We start from the raw sequence: 23,863 nt of genomic DNA, 5'->3' as shown, positions 1-23,863 counted from the left end.
TGGCCAGCCCCGCCTCTCTGTCCCCACAGGCCCAGAGGCACATCAGCGATCTGTATGAAGATCTCCGGGATGGCCACAATCTCATCTCCTTGCTGGAGGTGCTCTCAGGGGACAGCCTGGTACGCACACCTGCCCACCACCCCCTTCGCGGCCCCGCCTGCCTGCCACCTGGACACCCCCACCTGCCTTCTCTCCTTGGGGCCTTTCCCACATGCCCACTGCATCTAGCCTGGCCTCGTCCCCTACTGCACCTCTTGGTCAGGAGCATCGGCCTGGCCCTGGCCCTGGCCCCTATGCCTCGGGCACACAGCCCTGCTGCCTCCTGTGCTGGAGTCCTGACCGTAACCTCACGCTCTGCTCTGCTTTGGTTTCTCTGCTGCTTGGACTCTGAACCCTGACCTCTGCCCTTTACCCCTTGCCCTGCTCTGGCTGGGCAGCCAAGAGAGCGGGACGTAATCAGGAGCTCGCGCCTGGTGAGTGGTTGTGCCTGCTGGCTACGGCAGCACGTGGCTCACCTGGGGCTGGTGGCCAGTGTGGCCCCCCACCTGTGCCTGTCACTTGGCAGGCAGATGGCTGTGCATCGAGCTGCCCGATGTCGGGCCTGCTGCACTGCTGGGCTGGGCTGCCATCGCCAGGCCGGAGGACCCCCTCCCCCAGGGCCACTGACCTCCACCCGTGGCTTCCTGGCTATTGTCTCCTCCCTCCCCTTCCTTCCTTCTTGCAGTCTGGGCCTGGCTGCTGGACTTCCCAAGCCCCTGCTGGGCAGGAGTCCCCCTTTCCCAGCTGGGAGGGTAAACTGGGGACATGGGAGGGGCTGCTGCCCCACTGGGGAAGACCCTCAGCTGGGGCACCACGGATGCTGTGGGCTTCTGAGGGTGGGCTGGGATCTGCAGCCCCAGGCCAGCAGTGCCTTTGTGGAAGATGACCGGCCTTGCCCGCCCCCACAGCCCCGGGAGAAGGGGAGGATGCGCTTCCACAAGCTGCAGAACGTGCAGATCGCCCTGGACTATCTCCGGCACCGCCAGGTGAGGCTGCCGGCTGCCCTCCCCCTTACCCCCCACCTCCCATTGCCCAACCCTCCCCTCTCACTGCTCCTGCCCTCCCCCACCATTGCCCCTGCCCTGCCCCCTCCCTGTCTGGCCCGTGGGTGTGGCTGAGGGCAGCTTGCTCACAGGTGAAGCTGGTGAACATTCGGAATGATGACATTGCCGATGGCAACCCCAAGCTGACCCTTGGCCTGATCTGGACCATCATCCTGCACTTCCAGGTAGAGCAGGAGTCCCCGGGGCTGGCCTGGTGCCTGGCTGGGTGTCGGCCTGGCGCCGGGGCCCTTGGCTCCTTGGCACCCTGGCACCTCAGAGCCTCCTTGCCTGCCCACACCCGGCCCTGGCTGGCTCCATGGCCTGGGGGCCAGGCCTCTCGCCAAGGCCTGCCTGCCCTGAACAGCCCCCAAGGAGTGCATTCTCTGCTGTGGTGCAGCCCTGGAGAAGCACCTCTGCAGCGGCTGACTCACCACAGGAAGCTGCCCATCTGGGAGCTGGGCAGGCAGAGCCTGGCTGGCAGAGCAGCTGAGTCACACGGGCTGCCAGGCCAACAGACAGATAGCTAGGGACAGGCTGGCATGTACAGAAAGCCAGACTGGCCAGCAGACCCCTGCCTGAAAGTTGGACTACGTACAGGGCCAGGCCAGGCCATGGCCCCGGTGTGCCCAGGCCCAGCTGTCAGAGACCCTCCCCAGACCAGAGAGGCTCACCTGTTCCCCACCCCACCATGACACAGCACACCCTTTTCCAGGCCTGGGGTTTCTGGGGAGCTCTGATACCTGCAGCTGCTCTCTTAGGGCCCATCTTCACCAGCTCAGGGGGCAGGGTACGCCTTAGGCCCCTGCCAGACGGAGGGAGCAGTGGGCTGGGGCTGTGACCGACTCTGGCTTCACTGGCTGGAGTGGCCTGGGCTTGTGGTGCTGCTGTGTGCTGGGTCCCAGCAGCTCCCCCAAGGTGGAGGGGGGCCTAGGGCTCCCTCGGGGCTGCTGTGTACCCCAGCTGGGTGCCAAGTTGCCCTGCCCGCTGCGTGGGGCAGATCTCGGACATCCAGGTGAGTGGGCAGTCAGAGGACATGACAGCCAAGGAGAAGCTGCTGCTGTGGTCGCAGCGCATGGTGGAAGGTTACCAGGGCCTGCGCTGTGACAACTTCACCTCCAGCTGGCGTGATGGCCGCCTCTTCAATGCCATCATTCACCGGCACAGGTAGGAACCCTGCAGGGCAGAGGGCACCTCTGCTGGGCAATTCCAAACAAGCCAGGGCAGGGAGGATTGCGGGAGGGGTTTCTGCCACATTGGGAACTGCTGCCCTCGGGGATGAGTTGGGGCCGGCCTGCCCGCCCTGACAACGTCCTGGGCCTTCCAGAGATACCATGGCTTCCCCAAGGCCAAGGGGTCAGTGTGCTGCTGGTCCTTACAGCAGTATCTCCCCCCATGCAGATGCCCCAGGAAGGGCCTGGGTGCCGAGGCCAAGGGGTGGAGCCCCTTGGGGTCCTCAGCCTCCACCCAGGGCCTGGGGGCAAGGTGGCTGCAGGGAGCCTGGGCATCACACCCTGGGCATGTGCCCACTATAGGCCCCGAGGGCTCTTGGGGGTGGGTGCCTCAGTGCGCAGTGTCCACATATGGGGTACCTTTGTGGGCAGGATTGGGGGTAGGGGTGTGTGTGGGCTTTTCAGGGGAGGTGGGGGCTTGGGTTCTGTGGCAGGGTCTGCCTGTTGCATCCCTTTCTGGGTGCTGACCTGCCTTTGTCCCTGCCTGTCTGCCCTACTTGTTCCTTTGCCCGCAGGCCTGTGCTCATTGACATGAGCAAAGTGTATCGTCAGACCAACCTGGAGAACCTGGACCAGGCCTTCTCCGTGGCAGAGCGGGACCTGGGAGTGACCCGGCTGCTGGACCCCGAGGGTGCGTGCCAGCCCCTGCCCTTACCCTCCTGAGCAGCCTGCGGCTCCCTGACCATCCTCCTCTTCCCACAGATGTGGACGTCCCCCAGCCCGACGAGAAGTCCATCATCACGTATGTCTCGTCACTGTACGACGCCATGCCCCGTGTGCCAGACGCGCAGGACGGGGTAAAGGCCAGTGTGAGTGGCAGCCTACAGGCCCAGGGTGGGACGGTGCCCAGACACCCCTGGGCACCCCCTGATGTTGTGCTGGTCCCCAGGAGCTACAGCTGCGCTGGCAGGAGTACCGGGAGCTGGCCCTGCTCCTGCTGCAGTGGGTCAGGCACCACACTGCTGCCTTCGAGGAGCGCAAGGTCCCCACCAGCTTTGAGGAGATTGAGGTGGGCTGTCCGCCCAGCTGGGATCACATGCCCTCCACAGGGCCCAGGCTGGCTGCTGACATCCCTTGTCCCCACAGATCCTGTGGTGCCAGTTCTTGAAGTTTAAGGAGACAGAGCTTCCAGCCAAGGAGGCAGACAAAACCCGGTCCAAGGGCATCTACCAGTCCCTGGAGGTGAGCTGAGGTGCCGGAGGGAGGTGAGTGAGGCAGTCCAAGGGCCTGGGGGTCCCCCCCACTGAGCATGGCCTGTCCTTACCACCGAGCTCTGGGGACCAGGGCTGGTCTGGGTCAGGTGGGCTGGGGGCCTTGGTGGCTTTGTGTCTCCTGCTGGTCCAGGCCTGAGTGGGCCCCTACCCACAGGGGGCGGTGCAAGCAGGTCAGCTCAAGGTGCCCCCTGGCTACCACCCACTGGATGTGGAGAAAGAGTGGGGCCGGCTGCACGTGGCCATCCTGGAGCGGGAGAAGCAGCTCCGGGGCGAATATGAGAGGTGGGTGGGCACTGGGCGGGGCTGTGGTCAGCGGAGGGTGGGTGGGGGTGGGGAGGGCCCTGTGGCGGCAGAGAAGTCGCCCGAGGGTGAGTCACTGCCTGGGGAGGAAATCCTCCCCAGGGCTGGGAAACCCACACTTGGGCCAGTGTGACTGGGCTGCAGAGGGCTGGGGAGGCAGGGGGGTGGGCAGGAAGGCGGTGCTGTGTGGCATCCTGGGGCCTGGTGGGCTGACCCCTCTGGACTGCCCCTGACTGCTTTGGGCCACAGGCTAGAGTGTCTTCAGCGCATTGTGAGCAAGCTGCAGATGGAGGCTGGGCTGTGCGAGGAGCAGCTGAACCAGGCCGACGCCCTGCTCCAGTCGGTGAGGGGGCGGCGGGTGGGGCTGGGCCAGGCAGGAGGAGCCCCAGACCCGCCACGCCCTGTGGCCAGCAGGCCAGCGGGCGGGGAGCTGGCACCACTAGCCCCTCCTTCCTGGTGCACAGCCAGCTGACTGCTAGCTTTGGGTTAAGCTGGCTTCTGGGTCCCAGGCAGGGCACAGAAGAGGCTGCCCTACCCTGTCCTAGGTCAGCAGGGGGTGGTAGTGAGGACCCGAAACTCATGCCGGGGTCTCGGCAGGAGGGAGGGGTTTGCAGATGTGCATGACAGAAGACAGGGTCATGAAAGGTCAGGCTCCTTGGACCTAGCAGAGGCCTTTGGGCTCAATCCCCGTTCCCCGGGAGAGCCTGGTGTCATGGAGACCGTCTTACAGGACATTCGGCTGCTGGCTACAGGCAAGGCACCCCAGCGGGCAGCGGAGGTGGAGCGTGACCTAGACAAGGCGGATGGCATGATCAGGCTGCTGTTCAACGATGTGCAGACCCTCAAGGATGGGCGGCACCCTCAGGGCGAGCAGATGTACCGAAGGTAGGCTACACGCCTCCCGGGGCCTTGGTGTGCGGTCTGGTCCGGCCGGCTCACCCTCGTGCTCTGCGCTGTTCTCAGGGTGTACCGCCTGCATGAGCGCCTGGTGGCCATCCGCACTGAGCACAACCTCCGACTGAAAGCGGGTATAGCTGCCCCCATGACTCAGGTGACACTACAGAGCTCGCAGAGGCGCCCTGAGCTCGAGGACTCCACGCTGCGCTACCTGCAGGACCTGCTGGCCTGGGTGGAGGAGAACCAGCGCCGGGTGGACAGTGCCGAGTGGGGTGTGGACCTGCCCAGCGTGGAGGCGCAGCTAGGCAGCCACCGTGGCCTGCACCAGTCCATTGAGGAGTTCCGGGCCAAGGTCGAGCGGGCGCGCACTGACGAGGTGAGTGGGTGCCTGCAGGGTGGCCAGAGTGGTGGCATAGTCCTGGTCACTGCAGGCCTCACCCATCCTCGTGTCCTGCAGGGCCAGCTCTCCCCGGCTCCACGGGGTGCCTACCGAGACTGCCTGGGTCGACTGGACCTGCAGTATGCCAAGCTGCTGGTGAGTAGGGGGTCGGGTGGCAGACAGACAGGTGGGTAGGTGGGCAGCAGGTGGGCCTCACACACACCTGCTTGCCACAGAACTCTTCCAAGGCCCGTCTCCGGTCCCTGGAGAGCCTGCACAACTTTGTGGCAGCCGCCACGAAGGAGCTGATGTGGCTGAGCGAGAAGGAGGAGGAGGAGGTGGGCTTTGACTGGGGTGAACACAATGCCAACATGGCTGCCAAGAAGGAGAGCTACTCGGTGAGGCCGCCTTCCGGAGCCTTCCATGACCCCTTCTTGGGACGGAGCCTGCCAGGGACCTTGGGCGGTGCTTGATGTCGGACGGGCAGACCCTAGTGTGTCCCTGATTCCGTCCCTGAGACCTGCTGCCTCTGTGCCAGGCCCTGATGCGGGAGCTGGAACTGAAAGAAAAGAAAATTAAGGAGGTCCAGAACACCGGTGACCGACTTCTGCGGGAGGACCACCCTGCCCGGCCCACAGTGGAGGTGGGGCCCTGGTGGGTGGGTGGGCTGCGGACCCCCTGGGCCGGGGCAGACCCTGACCGGGTGGCTATGCACAGTCCTTCCAGGCCGCCCTTCAGACCCAGTGGAGCTGGACGCTCCAGCTGTGCTGCTGCATCGAGGCGCACCTGAAGGAGAACACTGCCTACTTCCAGGTGGGCGCTGGCCCAGCCCCAGACCCTTTGGCTGGTGCCCCATCGGCTGGCATCAGCCTTGGCAGCCTGGGCCAGACAGCCTGGGGTGACTGCTCCCCCGTTGCCCCAGTTTTTCACAGACGTGCGGGAGACTGAGGAGCAGCTGCGGAAGCTGCAGGGGACACTGCACAGGAAGTACACATGTGACCGCTCTGTCACCGTCACGCGCCTTGAGGACCTGCTGCAGGACGCCCAGGTGAGCAGCCGCGCAGGCCATGGGCCCAGTGCGCTGCTGCTGGTGCCAGGGGGATGCTGAGGCGTGGCACTCCTGGCCTGCAGGATTGCGGGGCAGACCTGGGTGCTGGGCTTGGGCTTGGTGGAGCTCAGGGAGGGGCTGAGCCAGTGTCTGGGCTGTGTGGGAGCTTTGGAGGTGGGGAGCCACCAGAAGGTGGCTGTGGGGGGCCCAGTAGGGGTGGAGGTCGTGTAGTGGACAGGGTGGGAGGAGCTGAGCGGCAAGGGGCAGGGCCTTGGAGCTTGGCAGGTAGGGGCCCCGAGCTGATATGGGCTCCCCCTCTCCTGGAGCCCCTGAGCTCGCAGAGGCCTGCGTTGGCTGCTGTGTCCCCAGCCCTTTGTGGATGGGTCTGTTGGCCGCTCTGGCCTGAAGGCTGAAGGGGCAGAGAGGCAGTGGGGTGTGGTGCCTGTGTGCCACGTGCAGGGGTGGAAGCACCCAGGAGGGCCCCAGGGCCTTTTGGGAGGACTTGGTGGGAGTGGTACAGGAAAGAAGGCTGGAAGGCTCTGCCTGCTGGCAGCTCCCGTGGTCAGCAGTTGGGACCCCTGAAGACCGGGGGGCCTAGGAGCTCTGCTGGCTGTAGCATTGGCCTGGAGAGGGAGGGCGAGGTGCAGGAAGCGTCAGGACGGACTCTGGTCATCTGCCTTGGATAGGCCCTGGTGGGGTTTGGTCCATTGGAGGCCCTGGAGGGAAGGAGGTTGGAGGGGAAGGTAGAATGTAGAGCTGTACCCAGAATGTAGAGTTTCCCCTGGCGGACGCACTGTGCCCTGGGGCAAGGGGAGGGGGGAGGCATTTGGCCCTGACCGGGGAGGAAGGATGGAGGGTCACTGGGATCTCTTTCCGAGTGTCTGGCCCCACTGCGCCCTGTGACAGCAGGAAGGCCCCCTGGTCTCTGGATGGGGTTGGGCGTCGTGCGCCCTTGCTCACTGCTCAGAGCAGGCCTGCGGGTCTCCACGGAGCCTCGTGCTGGCCTGTGGTGGCTGGATGCTGGATAGGGTCTCTGTGCTATTCCCCCCCTGCAGGACGAGAAGGACCAGCTTACCGAGTACAGGGGACATCTCTCAGGTCTGGCCAAGCGGGCCAGGGCCATTGTGCAGCTGAAGCCCCGGAGCCCAGCTCACCCCGTGCGGGGCCACATGCCCCTCCTGGCTGTGTGCGACTACAAGCAGGCAGAGGTGCAGTGGGGGAGGGGAGTATGGCTGCTCCCAGGAGGAGCAGTGGGTGTGGACGTGTGTGTGGCCATGCACGATGATAACTCTGGCTTCTGCAGGTGACCGTGCACAAGGGTGACGAGTGGCAGCTGGTGGGTCCTGCGCAGCCATCCCACTGGAAGGTGCTCAGCAGCTCTGGCAGTGAGGCCACCGTGCCCTCCGTGTGCTTCCTCGTGCCCCCGCCGAATCAGGAGGCCCAGGAGGCTGTCGTCAGGTGAGTGGCAGAGTGTCTGGCATCCAGAGTGGGTGGCAGTGGGCGGGCACCCAGACTCCTCTGACCATCCTGACCTGCCAGGTTGGAGGCCCAGCACCAGGACCTGGTTGCACTGTGGCACCAGCTGCATGTGGACATGAAGAGCCTTCTGGCATGGCAGAGCCTCAGCCGAGATGTGCAGCTCATCCGCTCCTGGTCCTTGGTCACGGTATGGCCTCCCAGGGTAGATCTCCGGGTGGGGACAGGAGGTGGCTTCCTGCAGGCCCAGGCCACCCATGCTTAGCCCTGTGTGCTACCCACAGTTCCGAACGCTGAAGCCAGAGGAGCAGCGCCAAGCCCTGCGCTGCCTGGAGCTACACTACCGGGCCTTCCTGCAGGACAGCCAGGATGCTGGTGGCTTTGGACCCGAGGACCGGCTGCAGGCTGAGCGGGAGTACAGCTCCTGCAGCCGCCATTACCAACAGCTGCTGCAGAGCGCAGAGCAGGGTAGGTGGCTGGGTGGGGGCAGGGCAGGCCCAGTGGGCAGGGCAGGCCTGCGGGCAGCCAAGTGAGTGAGCATGTCCCCAGGTGAGCAGGAGGCGTCACGGTGTCAGCGCTGCATCTCGGAGCTCAGAGACATCCGGCTGCAGCTGGAGGCCTGTGAATCGCGCACCGTGCACCGCCTGCGGCTGCCACTGGACAAGGAGCCTGCACGGGAGTGTGCCCAGCGCATCGCCGAGCAGCAGGCAGGCCCTCTCCCATCCCTCCCCGGCCATGGCTCAGGGGCGCCCTGCTGGCCTCTTGGTCAGCTTGCCGCCTCTGTCTCCTCAGAAAGCGCAGGCCGAGGTAGAAGGTCTGGGCAAAGGGGTTGCCCGGCTCTCTGCCGAGGCCGAGAAGGTCCTGGCCCTGCCTGAGCCCTCACCTGCTGCTCCCACACTGCGCTCAGAGCTGGAACTGACCCTGGGCAAACTGGAGCAGGTCCGCAGCCTGTCCGCCATCTACCTGGAGAAGTGAGCACATTGTCGGTGGCCAGGGCTGTGGTCGCAGGAGGGCCTTGCACAGAGGGAGCGTGACTGCCACATACTGGCGGACAATAGGCTGGTGGGCAGGACGGGGCCAGAGGGCAAGACGGGACCAGTGAGGTGGGCCATGTTTTGAGGTGTGGCTGGGAGATAGCATGCACCAGAATGGGGAGCGGGGAGCGTGGAGGTGGTGAGGGGTCTGCAGTGCCGACGTGCCTGAAGGTGGGAGCTCCTGACGACCGGATTTGGGGGTGGGGGCAGGGGGCTGGGCACAGCTCACCGAGGTGGGGATTCGTGGGAGTCGGGACTTGCAAGTGTCCCACCTGCGGAATGTCAGTGGTGTGGGGAAGGGGGGGACAGAGGAGACTCTCTCCTGTTGCAGAGGTCAGGAGGGGGTGTGGCCTGTGAGGTCCAGATGAGTGGGCTCAGTGGCCTCAAGGGGAGGGGCTTCTTGGCAGGGGGCTGGGTGAGGGCCTGCAGGGGCAGCCTGCGTAGGGCAGTGGGTGAGACCTGCAGGGGGTGCATGACAGGCCCAATGCTGAGGTCTTCTCAGGTTTCCAGCATCCCACCCTGCTCCACCTGGTCTTCTAACCTCTGCCCTGTCCCTTCTCCCTCTGCCCCTGGGGAAATGCAGTGTCCTCCCCAGAAACGCCTTCCTGTCCCCCTCTCCAGCCCCAGGGTGGTCTTCTGCCCTCTGCCATTTATTTCAGCGTACACTCACATGGTTCAGAGCTTCACCTTGAGAAGCACAGTGAGAAAGCCTCCATCGCCCTTTACCCAGGCCCACGCCAATCTACTTCCCAAGGGCCTGGTGGTGTTCCCCATTTGTCTTTGTTTCTGATCTGTTCCACAGCCGCCTGTGATGTTGCAAACACGTCCTCCTCTCACCTGCCCTTTCACAAATGCTGGCACCCTCCATGCGAGGCGGGTCACTCTCCTGACCCACAGTGTCCCCCTTATCCAGACTTGGGGCTGGAAGACCTATCTCTTCCCAGGCCCCAGGGCTGCTAACTGAGGAATTCTCGGTCTCGGGCCTCGGAGCTTCCCGTTTCCCTGGCAGCACAGCCTCCTCCTAGGACTAGGCGAGAGCTGAAGCATCCTGGTGTTCCAGAGGCCCCCATCCACCCTCCCCAGGGCCTCCGTTCTCCCCGAAGCCCGTTGCTCTTCCAAGCCTGCCCCTGTCCCTGGATCAGCCCTGCTTCCCCAACCCCCAGGCTCAAGACCATCAGTCTGGTGATCCGCAGCACGCAGGGTGCTGAGGAGGTGCTCAAGGCCCACGAGGAGCAGCTCAAGGAGGCCCAGGCCGTGCCCGCCACACTCCCAGAGCTGGAGGCCACCAAGGCCGCGCTGAAGGTGCCAGCAGCACTGGGCTGGTGCCTGACTGTGAGGGTTAGGGTGTGGGTGTTGGGGCCAACAGCAGAGGCTTTGGGCCAAAACAACACCCACCCTCTTCAACAGAAGCTGCGGGCCCAGGCAGAGGCCCAGCAGCCCGTGTTCGACTCTCTGCGGGACGAGCTGCGTGGAGCGCAGGAGGTGGGTGAGCGGCTGCAGCAGCAACACAGTGAGCGGGACGTGGAGGTGGAGCGCTGGCGCGAACGGGTCGCCCAGCTGCTGGAGCGCTGGCAGGCTGTGCTGGCCCAGGTGGATGTGCGGCAGCGTGAGCTCGAGCAGCTGGGCCGCCAGCTGCGCTACTACCGTGAGAGTGCGGACCCGCTGGGCGCCTGGCTGCAGGATGCTAGGCGGCGGCAGGAGCAGATCCAGGCAGTGCCACTGGCCAACAGCCGGGCTGTGCGCGAGCAGCTGCGGCAGGAGAAGGTGTGCGGATGGGCGTGCGGGCGGGTGTGTGTAGGTGCAGGCGGTGGGCGTGGCCTGCAGCCGCTGACCGCCTTGCCCTCCCAGGCGCTGCTGGAGGAAATCGAGCGCCACGCCGAGAAAGTGGAGGAGTGTCAGCGGTTTGCAAAGCAATATATCAATGCCATCAAGGTAAGGCTGCACAGCTTCCTGTTGCCTCCCCCCCGGGGGCCTTCTTCCCAAGGAAGACTTGCTGGGCAATGGGCCTGGGACTCCGGGTGTACCCCAAGCCGAGGCCGTTCTGGTGCAAGCCTGTGGGCAGGTTGAGGGGCAGCTTAAAGGTGGGGACGAGTTGGCAGCCAACTGCTGTGTCCTCGCAGGACTATGAGCTCCAGCTGGTCACGTACAAGGTGCAGCTTGAGCCAGTCGCCTCCCCAGCCAAGAAGCCTAAGGTGCAGTCCGGGTCCGAGAGCGTCATCCAGGAGGTATGGCTGGGCCCGCCCGAGACGAGCTGGGGGAGGCCTTGGGGCATGCGGCTCAGGGCAGAGCTGACTCCGTGCGCCTCCCCCCTCCTGTCCCCTAGTACGTGGATCTGCGCACACGCTACAGCGAGCTGACCACGCTCACGAGCCAGTACATCAAATTCATCAGTGAGACTTTGCGGCGCATGGAGGAGGAGGAGGTATGGGGCGGGGAGGCTGTCCCACCCACCATGCAGACATGCAGACCCCAGGACCCCGTCTGAGACCAGCCACTCGGCGCAGCTCACCCACACTCTGCCTGGCCCGCACGGCTCTCCCTGTGGCAGCTGGTGCCTCCTCTCTCCTCTGCTGGCACGTGCCCCTCCCACCCTGGGTGTCTATGCCTCTCATGTGCATTTTCCCTCTGGGTTCTGCATCGGTCTCTCCCCTCGGCCAATTTCTCTGGAAGAGCTGTGAGGTGTTGGGTCATGAGGGCCGGGGAGCAGTGTCCAAGGTGCCTTGTGGGGCAGGGTGCCCTCCTGTCCTGTTGTTACTCTCACCTCCTGGGTGGCTCCACCATCTGGCTTACCTGCGGCCTCCTCTCTGCTGGGAGCTGCAGGCTTACAAGTCCCTCTTCTGAGTTAGCTCAGGTCTGCACTACTGTCCCATGCTGGCCACCCTGCGCTGACCCACCTGGCGGACTGTGGGAATGGCCTGGGTCAGGGAGAGGGCCCCGTGGCTGGAGCCAGGATGGCAGGTGTTCAGCGGTGCTCAGGCGGGGCTGCGTGGTGGGCACGGCTCACAGGCCCTGTGAACCTCTCGCTTTGCTCTCTCTCTCTCTCTCTGTCCGTCTGTCTCCGTCGCCTGTCTGCGGGAAGAGGGGAGGATGCCTGGGCTTCCTTCCCCAGGCTGGTGAGCACAGTGGGGCCAGGCTGCGCTCGCTGCCCCGAGTGCCCTGGGCGGGTGCACGTTGTCCCCTCGGCCGGGCTGTGACCTCTCCTCCCTCAACCCGCGCACCGTGCTGTCCTGTTGGAGTAACTGTGGTGGTGCCGTGTCATGGGAGTGCCTGGCGCCCGCTCGTGCTTACTGCTCTCTCTGGTTTTCTCCCTCTCTCTGCCGCGGCCGCAGAGGCTGGCTGAGCAGCAGCGGGCAGAGGAGCGGGAGCGGCTGGCCGAGGTGGAGGCTGCGCTGGAGAAGCAGCGGCAGCTGGCCGAGGCGCACGCCCAGGCGAAGGCGCAGGCGGAACAGGAGGCCCAGGACCTGCAGCGGCGCATGCAAGAGGAGGTAGTGCGGCGGGAGGAGGCGGCGGTGGACGCCCAGCAGCAGAAGCGCAGCATCCAGGAGGAGCTGCAGCACCTGAGGCAGAGCTCGGAGGCAGAGATCCAGGCAAAGGCCCGGCAGGCGGAGGCCGCGGAACGCAGCAGGCTGCGCATCGAGGAGGAGATCCGTGTGGTACGCCTGCAGCTGGAAGCAACCGAGCGCCAGCGCGGCGGGGCGGAAGGTGAGCTGCAGGCTCTGCGAGTGCGCGCAGAGGAGGCGGAGGCACAGAAGCGGCAGGCGCAGGAGGAGGCAGAGCGCTTGCGGCGGCAGGTGCAAGAGGAGACCCAGCGCAAGCGGCAGGCAGAGGCCGAGCTGGCCCTGCGTGTGAATGCTGAGGCTGAGGCGGCTCGTGAAAAGCAGCGGGCTGTGCAGGCGCTGGAGGAGCTGCGACTGCAGGCTGAGGAAGCCGAGCGGCGCCTGCGGCAGGCTGAGGCAGAGCGGGCGCGCCAGGTGCAAGTGGCCCTGGAGACAGCACAGCGCAGCGCGGAAGCCGAGCTGCAGAGCAAGCGCGCCTCCTTCGCGGAGAAGACGGCGCAGCTGGAGCGCACCCTGCAGGAAGAGCACGTGGCGGTGGCGCAGCTGCGAGAGGAAGCCGAGCGGCGGGCGCAGCAGCAGGCAGAGGCAGAGCGTGCCCGTGAGGAGGCCGAGCGGGAGCTGGAGCGCTGGCAGCTGAAGGCCAACGAGGCACTGCGGCTGCGGCTGCAAGCAGAGGAGGTGGCGCAGCAAAAGAGCCTGGCGCAGGCCGAGGCGGAGAAGCAGAAGGAGGAGGCAGAGCGGGAGGCACGGCGGCGTGGTAAGGCGGAGGAGCAGGCGGCACGGCAGCGGGAGCTGGCGGAGCAGGAGTTGGAGAAGCAGCGGCAGCTGGCAGAGGGCACTGCACAGCAGCGCCTGGCAGCAGAGCAGGAGCTGATCCGGCTGCGGGCCGAGACCGAGCAGGGGGAGCAGCAGCGACAGCTGCTGGAAGAGGAGCTGGCGCGCCTGCAGCGCGAGGCAGCTGCGGCCATGCAGAAGCGCCAGGAGCTGGAGGCTGAGCTGGCCAAGGTACGTGCCGAGATGGAGGTGCTGCTGGCCAGCAAGGCGCGCGCCGAGGAGGAGTCACGCTCCACTAGTGAGAAGTCCAAGCAGAGGCTGGAAGCTGAGGCTGGCCGTTTCCGTGAACTGGCGGAGGAGGCTGCCCGCCTACGTGCTCTGGCTGAGGAGGCCAAGCGACAGCGGCAGCTGGCAGAGGAGGATGCGGCGCGGCAGCGGGCAGAGGCCGAGCGGGTGCTTGCTGAGAAGCTGGCTGCCATTGGTGAAGCCACCCGGCTCAAGACTGAGGCAGAGATCGCGCTCAAGGAGAAGGAGGCGGAAAACGAGCGCCTGCGGCGGCTGGCGGAAGATGAAGCCTTCCAGCGGCGGCGGCTGGAGGAGCAGGCTGCCCAGCACAAGGCAGACATTGAGGAGCGGCTGGCACAACTGCGCAAGGCATCGGAGAACGAGCTGGAGAGGCAGAAGGGGCTGGTGGAGGACACGCTGCGCCAGCGGCGGCAGGTGGAGGAGGAGATCCGGGCCCTGAAGGCAAGCTTCGAGAAGGCAGCCGCCGGGAAGGCGGAGCTGGAGCTGGAGCTGGGGCGCATCCGCAGGAACGCCGAGGACACGCTGCGCAGCAAGGAGCAGGCAGAGTTGGAGGCTGCGCGGCAGCGGCAGCTGGCCGCCGAGGAGGAGCAGCGGCGCCGGGAGGCCGAGGAGCGGGTGCAGAAGAGTCTGGTGGCCGAGGAGGAGGCGGCGCAGCAACGCAAAACCGCGCTGGAGGAAGTGGACAGGCTCAAGGCCAAGGTGGAGGAGGCGCGGCGTCTGCGTGAGCGGGCCGAGCAGGAGTCGGGACGGCAGCTGCAGCTCGCTCAGGAGGCCGCGCAGAAGCGGCTGCAGGCAGAGGAGAAGGCGCACGCCTTCGCGGTGCAGCAGAAGGAGCAGGAGCTGAAGCAGACGCTCCAGCAGGAGCAGAGCGTGCTGGAGCGGCTGCGGGCCGAGGCGGAGGCAGCGCGGCGGGCGGCAGAGGAGGCAGAGGAGGCACGGGAGCGGGCTGAGCGGGAGGCGGCGCAGTCCAGGCTGCAGGTGGAGGCGGCGGAGCGGCTGAAGCAGTCGGCGGAGGAGCAGGCACAGGCCCGGGCGCAGGCGCAGGCTGCTGCGGAGGCGCTGCGCAAGGAGGCCGAGCAGGAGGCGGCGCGGCGGGCGCAGGCAGAGCAGGCAGCCCTGCGGCAGAAGCAGGCAGCTGACGCGGAGATGGGGAAGCACAAGAAGTTTGCGGAGCAGACACTGCGGCAGAAGGCCCAGGTGGAGCAGGAGCTGACGGCGCTGCGGCTGCAGCTGGAGGAGACCGACCATCAGAAGCACATCCTGGACGAGGAGCTGCAGCGGCTGAAGGCGGAGGTGACGGAGGCCGCCCGGCAGCGCGGCCAGGTGGAGGAGGAGCTCTTCTCCGTGCGCGTGCAGATGGAGGAGCTGGGCAAGTTGAAGGCCCGCATTGAGGCCGAGAACCGTGAACTCATCCTGCGTGACAAGGACAGTACACAGCGCTTCCTGCAGGAGGAGGCCGAGAAGATGAGGCAGGTGGCCGAGGAGGCCGCGCGGCTGAGCGTGGCTGCCCAGGAGGCAGCGCGGCTGCGGCAGCTGGCAGAGGAGGACCTAGCACAGCAGCGGGCCCTGGCTGAGAAGATGCTCAGGGAGAAGATGCAGGCGGTGCAGGAGGCCACGCGGCTCAAGGCCGAGGCGGAACTGCTGCTGCAGCAGAAGGATGTGGCGCAAGAGCAGGCCCGGCGGCTGCAGGAGGACAAGGAGCAGATGGCACAGCAGCTGGCGCAGGAGGCACAGGGCTTCCAGCGCACTCTGGAGGCGGAGCGGCAGCGGCAGCTGGAGTTGGGCGCTGAGGCCGAGCGCCTCAAGCTGCGTGTGGCGGAGATGAGCCGGGCCCAGGCCCGTGCGGAGGAGGATGCCCAGCGCTTCCGGAAGCAGGCTGAGGAGATCGGTGAAAAGCTGCACCGCACAGAGCTCGCCACGCAGGAGAAGGTCACGTTGGTGCACACGCTGGAGATCCAGCGGAACCAGAGTGACCGTGACGCCGAACGCCTGCGGGAGGCCATTGCCGAGCTGGAGTGTGAGAAGGAGAAGCTCAAGCAGGAGGCCAGGTTGCTTCAGCTCAAGTCTGAGGAGGTACCAGCCTCTGCACACTCCAGCGGTGGGGGTGGGGGGATGGGGGGGGCGTGCTTCTGGGGTCCCGGGGTCCTGACTGCCCCTCGCCCCGCAGGTGCAGACGGCACAGCAGGAGCAGCTGCTGCAGGAGGCACAGGCCCTCCAGCAGAGCTTCCTGTCCGAGAAGGACCGCCTGCTGCAGCGCGAACGCCTCATCGAGCAGGAGAAGGCCCAGTTGGAGCAGCTCTTCCAGGACGAGGTGGCCAAGGCCCAGAAGCTGCGTGAGGAGCAGCAACGCCAATGGCAGCAGGTGGAGGAAGAGAAGCGACAGCTAGAGGCCAGCATGGAGGAGGCGCGGCGCCGGCAGCATGAGGCTGAGCAGGGTGTGCAGCACAAGCAGGAGGAGCTGCAGCGTCTGGAGCAGCTGCGACAGCAGCAGGAGAGGCTGCTGGCCGAGGAGAACCAGAGGCTGCGTGAGCGGCTACAGTGCCTGGAGGAGGAGCACCGGGCTGCGCTGGCACGTTCAGAGATCACTGCCTTGCAGGCCGCGGCTGCCAAGGCCCTGCCCAACGGCCGGGATGCGCCTGATGGCCCGGCCGCCGAGGCAGAACCTGAGCATGCCTTTGATGGCCTGCGGCAGAAGGTGCCAGCCCAGTGGCTGCAGGAGGTGGGAATCCTGAACGCAGACGAGCTGGAACGGCTGATACAGGGCCGCACCACCGTGGCCGAGCTTGCGCAGCGGGACGATATGCGCTGCTTCCTTCAGGGCCACAGCAGCATCGCTGGGCTGCTGCTGAAGCCTGCCAATGAGAAGCTGAGTGTGTACATGGCTCTGCAGAGGCAGCTGCTGAGCCCAGGGACTGCCCTCATCCTACTGGAGGCGCAGGCGGCCTCAGGCTTCCTCCTGGATCCTGTGCAGAATCGGCGGCTGACTGTCAGTGAGGCGGTGCGAGAGGGCATTGTGGGGCCTGAGCTGCACCACAAGCTGCTGTCGGCCGAGCGCGCCGTCACCGGCTACACCGACCCCTACACCGGCGAGCGGATCTCCCTGTTCCAGGCCATGAAGAAGGACCTCATCGTGCGCGACCACGGCATCCGCCTGCTGGAGGCCCAGATCGCCACGGGCGGCATCATCGACCCCGTGCACAGCCACCGCCTGCCCGTGCACGTGGCCTACGAGCGCGGCTACTTCGACGAGGAGATGAGCCGCGTCCTGGCGGACCCCAGCGACGACACCAAGGGCTTCTTCGACCCCAACACACACGAGAACCTTACCTACCGGCAGCTGCTGGAGCGCTGCGTGGAGGACCCCGAGACAGGCCTGCGCCTCCTGCCACTCACAGATCAGGTTGCCAGGGGCAGTGAGCTTGTCTACACTGACTCGGAGGCCCGGGATGTGTTTGAGAAAGCCACTGTGTCTGCACCATTTGGCAAGTTCCAAGGGAGGACCGTGAGCATCTGGGAGCTCATCAGCTCTGAGTACTTCACAGCAGAACAGAGGCGGGAGCTGCTCCGTCAGTTCCGCACAGGCAAGATCACCGTAGAGAAGGTCATCAAGATCGTCATCACAGTGGTGGAAGAGCACGAGCAGAAGGGCCAGCTCTGCTTTGAGGGCCTGCGTGCCCTGGTACCTGCTGCCGAGCTGCTTGAGAGCGGGGTCATCGACCACAACCTCTACCAACAGCTGCAGCGAGGCGAGCGCTCAGTGCAAGAGGTGGCTGAGGTGGACGCCGTGAGGCAGGCCCTACGGGGTGCCAATGTCATCGCGGGCGTGTGGCTGGAGGAGGCGGGGCAGAGGGTGAGCATCTACGAAGCTCAGAAGAAGGATCTTCTGCAGCCAGAGGTGGCTGTGGCCCTGCTGGAAGCCCAGGCCGGCACCGGGCATATCGTTGACCCATCCACCAGTGCCCGGCTGACTGTGGATGAGGCAGTGCGTGCTGGCCTGGTGGGGCCCGAGCTGCATGAGAAGCTGCTATCAGCTGAGAAAGCTGTGACAGGGTATAAGGACCCCTACTCAGGGCAGAGCGTCTCCCTGTTCCAGGCCCTAAAGAAGGGCCTCATTCCCAGAGAGCAGGGCCTGCGTCTGCTGGATGCCCAGCTGTCCACAGGTGGCATCGTGGACCCCAGGAAGAGCCACCGCGTGCCCCTCGATGTTGCCTATGCCCGGGGCTGTCTGGATGAGGAGACCAACAGAGCCCTGTCGGTGCCCAGCGGTGATGCCAAGGTCTACGAGGACCCCGGCACTCAGGAGCCCGTTACCTATGGCCAGCTGCAGCAGCAGTGCCGGCCAGACCCGCTCACAGGGCTCAGCCTGCTGCCACTCTCAGAGAAGGCCACCCAGGCCCGGCGGGAGCTCTGCTCCGAGCTTCAGGCCCGTGAGACCTTTCAGAAGGCCACCATTGAGGTCCCCGTGGGCAGCTTCAAGGGTCAGACGGTGACAGTGTGGGAGCTCATCAGCTCCGACTACTTCACGGAGGAACAGCGGCGGGAGCTGCTCCGTCAGTTCCGCACGGGCAAGGTCACCGTGGAGAAGGTCATTAAGATCGTCATCACCATTGTTGAGGAGGTGGAGACCATGCGGCAGGAGAGGCTGTCCTTCAGTGGCCTCCGTGCCCCGGTGCCAGCCAGTGAGCTCCTGGCTGCTGGGGTCCTCAGCAAGGCCCAGTTTGAGCAGCTCAAAGATGGAAAGACATCAGTCAAGGATCTGTCAGAGGTGGACACCGTGCGGACGCTCCTCCGAGGCAGTGACTGCCTTGCTGGCATCTACCTGGAGGACTCCAAGGAGAAGGTGACCATCTATGAGGCCATGAGGAGGGGCCTGCTGAGGCCCAGCACGGCCACTCTTCTGCTTGAGGCCCAGGCAGCCACCGGCTTTCTGGTTGACCCTGTGCGCAACCAGCGCCTATACGTCAACGAGGCTGTGAAGAACGGAGTTGTGGGCCCTGAGCTGCATGAGAAGCTGCTGTCAGCCGAGAAGGCCGTGACGGGGTACAAGGACCCCTACTCGGGCACCACTATCTCCCTGTTCCAGGCCATGAAGAAAGGCCTCATCGTGCGGGACCACGGCATCCGCCTGCTGGAGGCCCAGATCGCCACGGGCGGCATCATCGACCCCGTGCACAGCCACCGCCTGCCCGTGCACGTGGCCTACGAGCGCGGCTACTTCGACGAGGAGATGAGCCGCGTCCTGGCGGACCCCGGCGACGACACCAGGGGCTTCTTTGACCCCAACACGCACGAGAACCTCACCTACCGGCAGCTGCTGGAGCGCTGCGTGGAGGACCCCGAGACGGGCCTGCGCCTCCTGCCGCTAAAAGGGGCGGAGCAGACGGAGGTGGTGGAGACCACGCAGGTGTACACTGAGGAGGAGACCCGGAGGGCATTTGAGGAGACGCAGATTGACATCCCCGGTGGCGGCAGCCTTGGCGGCTCCACCATGTCCCTGTGGGAGGTGATGCAGTCAGACTTGATTCCTGAGGAGCAGCGGGCCCGGCTGATGGCCGACTTCCAGGCAGGCCGGGTCACCAAGGAGCGTATGATCATCATCATCATTGAGATAATCGAGAAGACTGAGGTCATCCGACAGCAGAACCTCGCTTCCTATGATTACGTCCGCCGCCGCCTCACGGCCGAGGACCTGTACGAGGCCCGGGTCATCTCCCGGGAGGCCTACAGCCTGCTCCGGGAGGGCACCAGGACCCTCCGTGAGGTGCTTGAGGAGGAATCTGCCTGGCGCTACCTCTACGGCACAGGCTGTGTAGCTGGCATCTACCTGCCCAGCTCTAGGCAGACGCTGACCATCTACCAGGCCCTCAAGAAGGGGCTGCTGAGTGCTGAGGTGGCCCGCTTCCTGCTGGAGGCGCAGGCGGCCACCGGCTTCCTGTTGGACCCGGTGAAGGGCGAGCGGCTGACTGTGGACGAGGCTGTACGGAAGGGCCTGGTGGGCCCTGAGCTGCACGACCGACTGCTCTCAGCTGAGCGGGCCGTGACCGGCTACCGTGACCCCTACACGGAGCAGACTATCTCGCTTTTCCAGGCCATGAAGAAGGAGCTGATCCCTGCCGAGGAGGCCCTGCGGCTGCTGGATGCCCAGCTGGCCACGGGCGGCATTGTGGACCCACGCTTGGGCTTCCACCTCCCATTGGAGGTGGCCTACCAGCGTGGCTACCTCAACAAGGACACGCATGACCAGCTGTCGGAGCCCAGCGAGGTGCGCAGTTACCTGGACCCCTCAACGGATGAGCGCCTCAGCTATACGCAGCTGCTCCGGCGGTGCCGCCGCCATGAGGACAGTGGCCAGCTGCTCCTGCCGCTCTCCGATGCCCGCAAGCTGACTTTCCGTGGCCTGCGCAAACAGATCACCGTGGAGGAGCTGGTGCGCTCTCAGGTCATGGATGAGGCCACGGCGCTGCAGCTGCAGGAGGGCCTGACCTCTGTCGAAGAGGTCTCCAGGAGCCTGCAGAAGTTCCTCGAGGGCACCAGCTGCATCGCGGGTGTCTTTGTTGACGCCACCAAGGAGCGGCTGTCAGTGTACCAGGCCATGAAGAAAGGCATCATCCGCCCTGGCACAGCTTTTGAGCTCCTGGAGGCACAGGCGGCCACTGGCTATGTCATTGACCCCATCAAGGGACTCAAGCTGACCGTCGAGGAGGCTGTGCGCATGGGCATTGTGGGCCCCGAGTTCAAGGACAAGCTGCTGTCAGCCGAGCGCGCCGTCACTGGCTACAAGGACCCCTACTCTGGGAAGCTCATCTCCCTGTTCCAGGCCATGAAGAAGGGCCTGATTCTGAAGGACCACGGCATCCGCCTGCTGGAGGCCCAGATCGCCACAGGCGGCATCATCGACCCCGAGGAAAGCCACCGCCTGCCTGTGGACGTGGCCTACCAACGTGGCCTCTTCGATGAGGAGATGAATGATATCCTTACAGACCCAAGCGATGACACCAAGGGCTTCTTTGACCCCAACACAGAGGAGAACCTCACTTACCTGCAGCTGATGGAGCGCTGCGTGGAGGATCCCCAGACGGGCCTGCGCCTCCTGCCACTCCGGGAGAAGAAGCGGGAGCGGAAGACATCCTCCAAGTCCTCCGTGCGCAAGCGCCGTGTGGTGATCGTGGACCCCGAGACGGGCAAGGAGATGTCGGTGTACGAGGCTTACCGCAAGGGGCTCATCGACCACCAGACGTACCTGGAACTGTCAGAGCAGGAGTGCGAGTGGGAAGAGATCACCATCTCCTCCTCGGATGGCGTGGTCAAGTCCATGATCATTGACCGCCGCTCGGGCCGCCAGTACGACATCGACGAGGCCATCGCCAAGAACCTCATTGACCGCTCCGCCCTGGACCAGTACCGCGCCGGCACGCTCTCCATCACTGAGTTTGCAGACATGCTGTCTGGCAATGCCGGTGGCTTCCGCTCCCGCTCTTCCTCAGTGGGGTCCTCCTCTTCGTACCCCATTAGCCCTGCTGTCTCCAGGACCCAGCTGGCCTCGTGGTCTGATCCCACTGAGGACACGGGCCCCGTGGCTGGCATCCTGGACACGGAGACGCTGGAGAAGGTGTCCATCACAGAGGCCATGCGCCGCAGCCTGGTGGACAACATCACTGGGCAGCGGCTGTTGGAGGCGCAGGCCTGCACCGGGGGCATCATCGACCCTGCCACCGGCGAGCGCTTCCCTGTCACTGACGCTGTCAACAAGGGCCTGGTGGACAAGATCATGGTGGACCGCATCAACCTGGCCCAGAAGGCCTTCTGTGGCTTTGAGGACCCGCGCACCAAGACCAAGATGTCAGCTGCCCAGGCCCTGAAGAAGGGCTGGCTCTACTACGAGGCCGGCCAGCGCTTCCTGGAGGTGCAGTACCTGACAGGCGGCCTGATTGAGCCTGACACGCCTGGCCGCGTGCCCCTGGACGAGGCCCTGCAGCGTGGCGTGGTGGATGCCCGCACCGCCCAGAAGCTGCGTGATGTCAGTGCATACGCCAAGTATCTCACTTGCCCCAAGACCAAGCTCAAGATCTCCTATAAGGATGCGCTGGACCGCAGCATGGTGGAGGAGGGCACGGGGCTGCGGCTGCTCGAGGCCGCTGCCCAGTCGAGCAAGGGCTACTACAGCCCCTACGGCGTCAGCGGCTCCGGCTCTGCAGCCGGCTCGCGCTCCGGCTCGCGCACTGGCTCCCGGGCTGGCTCTCGCCGCGGCAGCTTTGACGCCACCGGCTCTGGCTTCTCCGCGACCTTCTCTTCCTCCTCCTACTCCTCCTCAGGATACGGCCGCCGCTACGCCTCGGGGCCTGCATCCTCCCTGGGGAGCCCCGAGCCTGCGGCGGCCTGACCCCCGCCCGCACCCTGCCCTCCCGCTCTGCACGTGGCCAGGCTCCCTGCCCAGGCGCGCTGGGGTCTCTCCTCACTGGTCAAAGATGTCTTCCTCCCAAGTGGTGCCTAAAGTTTAACCAAAAAGACCAGATTAATAAGTTAACATTTGTCTGCTGTCCAGACAGCCTGTGTGCTGAGGTTGGGGCTGGTCCAGCCCCACTGGCCACCTCGTTCCAAGTCTCCCTGTCCCTCTGCCTGCCACTCACCACAGCCAGGTGCCTTGGAGGGTCCAGAGCTGGGCTCCAATCCCACACTCTCATCTCCCCCCGCCCCCAGGGAGGGATTTATCTGGGCAAGGGTCTCCCAGCCCTGTAGGCCAGGCCCCCTGACACTCAACCATCAATCCTAGCTGCCCAGGGTGGCTGGGGGCAGACCATTATTAGCACGGCCCTCAGGGCTGGCATTTCCTTCTGTTTCTAGGACTGACCTGCTTGGTCAGTGGGCCTTGCTGGGGAGGAGGGTGTCCTGGGTCAGCCATCTCTTCCAGGCTGACATGGGCATAGAAGCCCCTTCCCCATGGAAAAATCAGGGTCCAGGTACAGAACCAGCTGGCCTGGGCCGGGCGCCAGCCTGTACCCGCCCCTAGCCCGCTCTGGCCAAGCTGCAGGCTCTGTTCCTGCCTCCCAGCTCCTGACACCCTCCCCAGGCCCCAGCTTCTGGCTTCATCCTTTCAGCCTCAGCTCCCTAGTAAGTGCCTTCTGTACCCTGCCTCGTGCCCCAGGCCCCGAGGACCCTGACCCGGGCCGGGAGACAGACCCTCCTGGGGAAAGGCTTGCCGGCCAATTGGGGTGTGCCAGCCCCAGGCCAGGTTGGGCATGGCTGGGCCTTCTGCAGGGCTCCTCCCAAGGCTCAGAGGCCCCTGGGGCCTTTGGAACCCCCACCGGGGTGCTACCTGCCTGTACTTCCCCTCCCCTGCCCAAACCCCACCCCAGAGCCTCAGTTCCTCTGCTTGGTCCCAGGGGCGCTGGCTGGGCTTCTGCTAAGCCGGGCAGCCCAGCTTGGTGCCACCCCCTCCAGCCCCTCCAGCCCCTGGCCTTGGTGGTTTCTGCCCTGCCTCTATCCTCTATGCTTTGCATGTTCCACTGACCCAGGCAGGTGGTGGGTGGGGGCGCCAGGCTCTGGCTTCCTCCGTGCGGGCAGGACACTAACCTGACCATGGGTGGGCCTACAGTGCTCACCCCAATAAAAGTGATTCCAACCTTCCTTCTGGTCCTGCTGTACTTGTCTGTCCTGGGGGTGGGGACAGGGTTGTGTGTTGGATGCTGCAGCCCCAGGTTCGGGGCTTGGCCTGCGTCCTGGATAAAGGCAGAGGACTCAGGCTTTGGTGAGGATGCTGGCCTGAGGTCACATGTCTCTGGCAGAAACCCAGACCGAGCAGCCCTGGGCAGAGGGTAAGGTGGAGGGCAGGGTAGAGGCCAAGTGGGGAGTGGCCACTGGGCTGCTCCTGGCCATTCCCTAGCTCCTGGTGCTGGTCCAGGTAATCTCTCAGCATGCCCAGCCCGTCAGGTCAGGTCTGTGATGCACAGTTACCTCTGAGGTGGGGGTCTTACACGCCCACGTCATCAGTTGGTCCGCCGGCTGTGCTGCCGGGAGCAGTGTGCCGCCTGGGTAAGTTGGTTCCTGCCAGCCCTGCAGAGGAGGACACAGCCATGAGACTGAACAGCCGGATGCCTTTGCTGCGGTTTACCCCCTCCCCACGGGTCCCCTGGCTCCTCGTATTTTGGGTCATTCCGGCATCCTTTATAGGGAAACTTACAAGAGAAGGGCAAGTAGGTCATCAATATTTATCGTGTCAGAAATCAAAAGTTGAGAAAAAATTAACAAGTCCATTGCCTATCAGCATGACATTTAAAGTGAAATACAACAGTATCTTTCTAAATGAGTGCCAAGGCAAGTCTGCATACCTGACCTGACAAAGACAGCTGGAGTCCTGCATCTTTTGCATTCAGTCTGTGCGTACCATTCATTCTGTAGACTCTGGAAAGCCCTACAGTCATTAATGAATGAAAGTGAAAAGGCAGGTAGTGTCTAAATATTCTTGGAAATTCTTTGGCCTTACGCATTCCCATGAAAGGGTCTTGGGGACTCCCAGGGATCACAAGATCACCATTTGAGAACTGATCTAACCAATCATTTAATGTAGAAA

The 23,863-nt window shown here is 64.9% G+C and overlaps 1 protein-coding gene across 10 annotated transcripts in view; it reads left to right on the top strand.

Moving 5' to 3' along the window:
* PLEC (plectin) overlaps positions 1-22,920 on the top strand; it is a 51,344-nt gene extending 28,424 nt beyond the window's left edge. For 9 of the 10 annotated variants that reach the window (XM_037023301.2, XM_037023314.2, XM_073230323.1 and 6 more), the window contains 30 exons: positions 30-119; positions 948-1,025; positions 1,175-1,267; positions 2,080-2,246; positions 2,827-2,942; positions 3,014-3,120; positions 3,201-3,320; positions 3,398-3,493; positions 3,680-3,807; positions 4,075-4,168; positions 4,556-4,710; positions 4,789-5,098; positions 5,180-5,257; positions 5,338-5,499; positions 5,640-5,744; positions 5,819-5,914; positions 6,024-6,149; positions 7,205-7,357; positions 7,453-7,607; positions 7,689-7,815; positions 7,910-8,093; positions 8,175-8,332; positions 8,418-8,596; positions 9,823-9,961; positions 10,067-10,423; positions 10,508-10,591; positions 10,780-10,884; positions 10,983-11,081; positions 11,989-15,369; positions 15,464-22,920. In XM_037023301.2, coding sequence (XP_036879196.2) covers positions 30-119; positions 948-1,025; positions 1,175-1,267; positions 2,080-2,246; positions 2,827-2,942; positions 3,014-3,120; positions 3,201-3,320; positions 3,398-3,493; positions 3,680-3,807; positions 4,075-4,168; positions 4,556-4,710; positions 4,789-5,098; positions 5,180-5,257; positions 5,338-5,499; positions 5,640-5,744; positions 5,819-5,914; positions 6,024-6,149; positions 7,205-7,357; positions 7,453-7,607; positions 7,689-7,815; positions 7,910-8,093; positions 8,175-8,332; positions 8,418-8,596; positions 9,823-9,961; positions 10,067-10,423; positions 10,508-10,591; positions 10,780-10,884; positions 10,983-11,081; positions 11,989-15,369; positions 15,464-21,676 — 13,455 coding nt within the window. In that variant the 3' untranslated portion in view covers positions 21,677-22,920. The remainder of the gene's footprint in view (positions 1-29; positions 120-947; positions 1,026-1,174; positions 1,268-2,079; positions 2,247-2,826; positions 2,943-3,013; positions 3,121-3,200; positions 3,321-3,397; positions 3,494-3,679; positions 3,808-4,074; positions 4,169-4,555; positions 4,711-4,788; positions 5,099-5,179; positions 5,258-5,337; positions 5,500-5,639; positions 5,745-5,818; positions 5,915-6,023; positions 6,150-7,204; positions 7,358-7,452; positions 7,608-7,688; positions 7,816-7,909; positions 8,094-8,174; positions 8,333-8,417; positions 8,597-9,822; positions 9,962-10,066; positions 10,424-10,507; positions 10,592-10,779; positions 10,885-10,982; positions 11,082-11,988; positions 15,370-15,463) is intronic. The other variant, XM_073230325.1, reaches the window with a different exon arrangement.
* Positions 22,921-23,863: the final 943 nt, after the last annotated feature.

The sequence above is a fragment of the Manis javanica genome, chromosome 2, assembly GCF_040802235.1.
Source record: "Manis javanica isolate MJ-LG chromosome 2, MJ_LKY, whole genome shotgun sequence".
Lineage (NCBI taxonomy): Eukaryota > Metazoa > Chordata > Mammalia > Pholidota > Manidae > Manis > Manis javanica.
This window is presented reverse-complemented; position numbering and strand designations above follow the sequence as displayed.